Source organism: Hoplias malabaricus, chromosome 1 (genome assembly GCF_029633855.1).
Source record: "Hoplias malabaricus isolate fHopMal1 chromosome 1, fHopMal1.hap1, whole genome shotgun sequence".
Lineage (NCBI taxonomy): Eukaryota > Metazoa > Chordata > Actinopteri > Characiformes > Erythrinidae > Hoplias > Hoplias malabaricus.
Genome location: NC_089800.1, coordinates 21586546 through 21593627, shown reverse-complemented (window position 1 = coordinate 21593627; position 7082 = coordinate 21586546). Strand labels below are relative to the sequence as shown.

The window sequence follows — 7082 nt, the reverse complement described above, 5'->3', positions numbered from 1 at the left end:
ATCCTAAAGGTACTAGATGGTGATCCATTGCTTAAGAGATCACTGTTTCACTGCTCCACCACCCAGTACTGGGGGGTTTATACCTTTCAAGCCCACACTTGACATTGGTCAGTGATTTTCTATGTAGAGAATACAAACTGTACCTCTGTGTCAGCAAGTATGTACTGCAATTCACTCATCAACTCAAAAGACTTTAAGCCTCAGTTTGTGATGATTTTTGGAATAAATAAATATTTTTTATTATAACCTATTTACATAATCAACAACACCACCACTGTATGTAAAGGAATTGGTGCCAAATTGAAAAGCAATAGATAAATGCCAAATGAAATCCACATTATTGCTTTTCATAACATGAAGAATACGTGTCAAAATGAAAAGCAAAACCTCTATTACATTGTTCTCACGTTGCCTGACCTCTTTACTGATAAACAATACATGAGGATTTGCATTTTATAAATTAAATGCTGAATTGGTGTCAGAATTGAATACAATTCACCTCCAAATGTAATCAGTGCACAACTGTGCTGCTTTACATCGTGAGATATTTCAATAATAAACGTTTCATTGAAATACAACAAACGTGAGATCACTTTTAAACACAGATGTGCGGAGAACGTGCCATAATAAAAACAAATATTCATTACATTGAGTTAATGTCGTTCTGTCGCTTTCCATTTAAAGAATAAAATGATTTTTTTGTATGTATATATATATATTAATATAATATTATTATTATTATTTGTTCTATCATACACAAAAAGTAGGCTTTACGCCATTTTTCTCCCTCAGCTCCTGTAACTGTTTTGGTGTGTATAATAGGCAAGGAAAAAAATGTGGAACTGTCTCAGGAACATACATAAAAATATATATTTTTCCTCTTGTTCTTCAGGGGCTCTCTATAAAACTCTCTCTATATGTAATGCTTACAACATTTCCCCCCTCAAAACTGTTCCTTTCTTGTTTGGTATTATCTGTCATAATTGTTATTAATGTTTCTGTTTAAAATAAATATTTGCGCCGCTGCCAGATGTGGAATTAGCATGCGCAGAACACCTGTATTGTGTACACTACAGTCAACTGCAGCCGTAACTCCACTAATGTGGCCGCAGGGGAGCGAGTCACCGCCAGGGGGCACTGCTGTTTTCGCCCAGTGTTTCAGGACTGACCTGCTGCTCGTACCGCAGCTAAACAGAGCCCTGTAGGCGGGACTGTGACTCCATTGGCTGCGGCAGTAAATGATGGACAGTAACTCCGGCTGCTGATTGGCTAAATAATAGTGATGACCAATGAGAAACCTAATCTCTGTTTAGATGTTCTCTCCGACTGAGGGAGAACAGCTTCCGTCTGAAACAAGTCATCTTCTGAACAGTCAAACCTCAGAAAAACGGCACACAGCGCGTCCCGTATCAGTCCAGTACACAACACGGCGTTAGTGTCCGAATACGGGATGGTTTTAAAGTTTTTTATTTGATACTAGTCTACAGTGAAATCAGCAATGTTCTGCTAGACTTGGCCGCATCTGTCAATGTGCCACGCCCCTGATATTCATGAACTAGTCTTTATTATAAAGAACCCTTGAAGAGCCACGCCCCTAATTCGGTAGAGGGCTGTGATAATTATTTGGCACCAATTCCTTACACTCTCCTTTCAGTGTTACATTAATAGTGTCATGTTTAATGGAGCAGTAGGAAAGCTCCAAAAGAACTGGACCTAAATCACTGTTGGAAAACAGTGGTTTTCCTCTTAATGTTCATTAGAAATCTTTTTTTTTCTCATTCAGAACCTAAAATGAAAATGACGTGTTGATAAAATGAATGAAATACATATTGTTGTCCCAGGATTTTAGTATTTAAAATAATTTATTAATCACCGATTTGTTTTGTTTTGCGTTTTACACTGTGTCCCAGCGTCTTTGGAACTGGTTTGTTGTGCAGGTGGCTGTTCTTCAGGTGGTGCTCTGGGGCTCCCGTGCAGGTGGTCCTGTTATGTCAGGTGTATGTCACCTCTATGACAGGTGTATAACCTGACGATGACAGAATGAAAGGTTATCTCATGCATATGCTGTGTTTGCTGGCTTAACCTTTAACCTATGTGGTCGTCAGTGGCAACAGGGGTTTGGCATACAAATCCTGGCCACGTTCCAGCTCGGTCACGGATGGATCAGGGGAACTAGGAAAGTCTGATTTCAAAAAAAGCATTCAGCTAATTTTTCTTCTCGGAAGAGACAACCTCAGACAGACCACATTCAGCTTGTGCTGTAGTTAGGGCCACACAATGTGGGGACGGCTTTAGATTAGATTTTGAAAAACGTCTGTGTGGATTTCACTGCAAGTAGCCACAAGATTCTTAGTGTGTAATTGATACTCCAGTTCACACCAAAGAGAAAAGATGTGGCTGCTTCTCTGTTGCATTTCAATAGAGTTCTTACAAACTGAACCATTTTATATTCACAGAGGGTGTTGTATTAAGTACCTGTCTTTACAGTTTAGATGGAGTATCTACAAATATATTGGCAAGTAGTATATACCAGTGGTTCTCAAACTGTGGTGTGTGCACCAGTGGAGGCACCCATCTGTAAATTTACTCTATTACTACGGAATAATGGTATAAAATACATTTATTTGCTTTTTAAAAAAAATACCACGTGGGCAAATATCATTTTAAAGGTCTGAAGCAGTGCACATCCACAATAAACAACAACCACCCAGTTTCTAAATGCCAAGAAACATCTTACAAGGATCACTTAAAATACTCACAAAAGCTGGTAAACCACACTAATCAGATACGTTTTGTTCACCACTTGCCAAGAGATGACAAGACCATGACTAGATACCATAACTAATGGGATGCTGTGTGAGTGTGTGTGTTTGTGTGTGTGTGTGTGTGTGTTTTTGTGATATCGTTATTGGTGGTATTTGGAGGTTCTAATTTGACACCATCTGGTACCTGATCTTTCCAGTTTGAGAACCACTGGTGGATAACAAATCTGATTTGATCAATAAATAATAAAACAAATCTATGTTCTGTATTATTGAGCAACATGATATAATTCTGCTGTATCAGACAAGCACAGTGTTCACAATACTCCAAAGACAATCCAGAGAGCAGGAGCAACTTCAATCTCTTCGGTTCCAGATTACCAGCTGATATCCCATGTCCCTGACAAGAGACGTGGAGCAGTGAAGACTGTCATTAATTCACTTTAAATTAATATTCATGACAGATATTTTGGCACCTATTTGTGAAGGGGTTTAGGACGCAACATGATGAAATACTGAGGTCTTGGGGTTTTCTGCTCAAATTTACAAACAGGTATGTGTCAGTTTTGAGGGTTTAGTGTTATATGTCCATTCTTGGTTTCAGGTTGTAGCAGAGGGGAGTATGTTAATGCTCAGTTCAGTTTATTTAGAATATATTTATTGTATGTGCTTCCAATTTTGTGTATAGTGTTGTGTCAATGTTTGGTTCTGTTGGAAATGCTGTGGTTACTGGCACTCTGTGGACGAAGGTGATAAGAATACTGCTTGGCTTGGTTCAAAGAGTCCAGTAAGTGCACACACTCCACACCGCTCACTACAGGGGAAAACACACACAGAAAGACAATAAAACATAACATATGAACACAATACAAATTATATCAAACAGATTTTGTGTTAATGATAATGGAAGAGGGGGTTTGAAACTATGCAGTTATTGTGTCAGCAGAGCGTTAGTGACTTTTACGCATCACTTAGTGACACCATTCCTTACGTAACCTTACGTGTTCTGACAACTTGCGGCCAAGTTGCTGTGGTTCCTAAAGTATTCCACTTTTCAATAATACCATTCATGGTTATAGAAACTATAAACACACTTGTTGCCACAGTGCCAACTTATTACAGTACCATGCTCACATGCAGTGAACTACCCATTTTTTACAAATATGTGTAAAGCAGACAGTTTATAAGTTTTATTTTATACACCAGTTGCAATTAGGCTGAATGAAACACGCGATTTCAATGATTAGGAGATGTGACTGAATCATTTAAATATATAGTATATAGCCAAATATCTCTGTATAATAAATGTCTACAGTATGATAAATGTGGAAGTAGGAAAAACATCCACTTAGTCCATTTATTTATGTAGTTATGCACTCTTTTCGTGGCAGTTTGTTGTGTATTCATTAAGTATGTATGTGTATGCACTGACATTGTTTGTTGGCTTTGAGGGAAAGGTCCAGCAGTAGTTGACTCTGGCTGTGTGAGTTATGGGCAGACATAGTCCTGAGAGTGTGCCCCCTTTTAGCCTGGGCACCACCTTTAAAAATAAATGTTGAAAAATTAAAAAAATACCATTATATCATTTTGACATTTATGACTTATTTTGGAAACCCAGAAGTAAACCTGTGTGTATGTGTGTGTCTAATTTGACTGAGAGTTAGAGCTGAGTGAGACTCGGAAGGTAGGTGTGTGTGTGTGTGTGCACAAGAAGACAGCTCGACATTCCATCTGACAGCGTTGAACTTTTCAAAGCAATGCGAGTGTCAGGGAAGAGGGAGAGAGAGAGAGAGAGAGAGAGAGAGAGAGAGTGTGTGTGTGTGTGTGTACACGTGTGTGTATCTTTACCTTGCTCAGCCATCATCACCTGTTCATGTGTGTGAAGGTCAGTTACGTTAACTGGGTCGAAACTCCACCTTATCTACTGATATTAAAGTGTGTGTGTGTGTGTGTGTGTGTGTGAGAGAGAGAGAGTGTGTGTGTGTGTGAGAGAGAGATTATAAAATGAAGGAATGCTGCATCAAAATGCAACACCTGGTCTTCTGTGTTACTGTAGGATCCAGTGTTTCGTCTCAGAAAATCAACCAAAACCTGCACCAGCTCTTGAGAGAAATGTGTAGTTTCCTGTCTCTTCAGCAGGTGTAATTACATACAGACAGCAGCAAACCAACACAGATGTATTTATATTTATGACATTTGACAGATGCTCAATTCCAGACTCATTAAACTCATTTTATCTCATTTCACTCATTAGGAGTCTTGCCCAAGGACGGTTAATGGTGCATTATGTGCCTAAAGTTGATACTAACAAGGATATCATTAGGTGTGTTTCCCCATTTCGTACCAACCGATTCTACTCTTCTAACGGCTGTAGGATTTATGCTAGATAATAGAACATATCTGTGAGGATATGATTGCATTTAGCCACGAAAACATTAGTGAGATGAGGTACTGAAACTTCATGATTGGTTCTAGTTAAAAAAGAAGTAAAGAAAAAAAAAACAAGAAATAGAATGAAAGTAGCATAGGCTCAAAGTGGCTCTACAATAAGATGCTATCCATCACGTCTGCGCAAGAATCCAAATTGTGTTCATCTGAGAGTGGTGTGTGTTGGGGGTGAAGAGAGCAGCCACTTGCACCATATCCCCCATGATGTACTGGTGCCTTTTGTCTCGATTTCCTCTATTTAGTGTTGTTTGGTGTCCCCTGTGTTCAAAGTGGTCACTCTTTTTATTAAGATCCAGATACAGAGGACTCAGGAGAAAACGGACTAATCACTAATCAGTCTGATCACAGTAAGGATCTGAATATTCAGCTATGGATTTTTGCATAAAATACTCCCTGAAATAAGAAGTTATTTTTGGCTTTATGGGCACAGCTCTGAAAGAGATCCTTTTTAAACATTGATCACAGAATATAACAAATAACAACTGCTCCTTCTTTTTATCATCTGAATAAAAAGAAAAGAAAAGAAAAAACATCTGACCAGGGCTATTCACGCTCTACAGAGACTCACCATAGATATTTGAAAGCACAGAGCTTTTCTTTCCACCAGCTTTTGAAGGCAGGGACTGTGCTGGAGAAATGGTTCCGTGGTTCATGAAATCAACTGGTTGAACTGGTTGGTTCCATAAAACCTGAATCAAAAGTGCAGTGACTTGTGTAGGCTCTGCCTTTTTAACCCCTGCACACAGCAGTTCCCTCAGGCGTCTCCGAACACAGAACCTGAAAAAAACACAAAGGAAAAAATAAATAAAGGACTAATATATGTACATAATTGGGTTCTCACCTTACGCCAAGGGATTTTGGGTAGGCTCCGGACCAACCGTGCCCCTTAAGTGGATAAACGCTTACAGACAATGAATGAATGAATAAACCTAATTAAGACAACTGTTCACCCAACATTTCTATGGGGGAGGTCCCTTTTGCTGTAATTACAGCCAATAATCATTCCAATAACTGCTGGGACATTGCTGTGAATATTTGCTGACATTTATCTACATAATCATTAGTTTTTACACTTGCTTATTCACTTCTGGTGATCAGGGATTTTATATCTAAAGCCCAGCTATTGTTGTGGAGGTGGGCAGGGTGCCAGACCACAGTTAGAGAGGGTACATGTGGACAACATCTGGACACAAATATTCTAACCGCAGCACCAGGCTCATCATCTACACCATGATTTGTTTCTGTTCTAAAGTAAGGAGTGCTTCAGTAAGGGTTCTTAATGAATACTCATTAAAGGAATAGCTCTGTAAACAATCAGATTGACTCATGTTACCCCTCAATCAAGCTATAATTAATTAGACATGACATATTTGGTGTCCGGGGTCTAGTTCTTTATTCCTTTCCCTGGGCAACAAGGCTAAAGTCACTATAGAGGCACTGTATGGTCTGATGGTCTATATGAGGTCTGATGGATAGAGAAGGGGGTGTGGGACCAAGTGGTTTCTTTTTCTATCCCTTCAAGAAACCAGGAAAATTTGGGGGCAGCAGAAGTGAAGGATCAGTGCGGTCTCTTCCCTCAACATCCAGGGCTGATATGCACCTAACCCTCATCTGCTCCACGAGTGCTGGGTTGGCTACTCTGGATGCTTGTGTGCTCACTCTGTGTGTGTGTTCACTAGCAAAGATGGTATAAATGCAGAGGAACAATTTTACATTGTTTACCTGTTTTTAGGGTGAGTTTTTAAATAATCTCACTCTTACACGTGTAGCTCATGGTGCTGCTGTACAATGTGATTTATAACAACAGACACAAGTATGTTATTCAAGCTTCAGTTTCTTGATGACAACTGTGTTGACATTGTGTTTTTGTGT

General features: G+C 39.3%; 1 protein-coding gene across 5 annotated transcripts in view; it reads right to left on the bottom strand.

Annotated features, from left to right (window-relative positions):
- Positions 1–488: 488 nt before the first annotated feature.
- The window catches only part of invs (inversin), a 45601-nt gene continuing 39007 nt past the window's right edge, over positions 489–7082 (bottom strand). For all 5 annotated transcript variants that reach the window (XM_066645045.1, XM_066645053.1, XM_066645037.1 and 2 more), the window contains 3 exons: positions 5779–5987; positions 4195–4302; positions 489–3576 (listed from right to left, as the gene is read on the bottom strand). In XM_066645045.1, coding sequence (XP_066501142.1) covers positions 3458–3576; positions 4195–4302; positions 5779–5987 — 436 coding nt within the window. In that variant the 3' untranslated portion in view covers positions 489–3457. The remainder of the gene's footprint in view (positions 3577–4194; positions 4303–5778; positions 5988–7082) is intronic.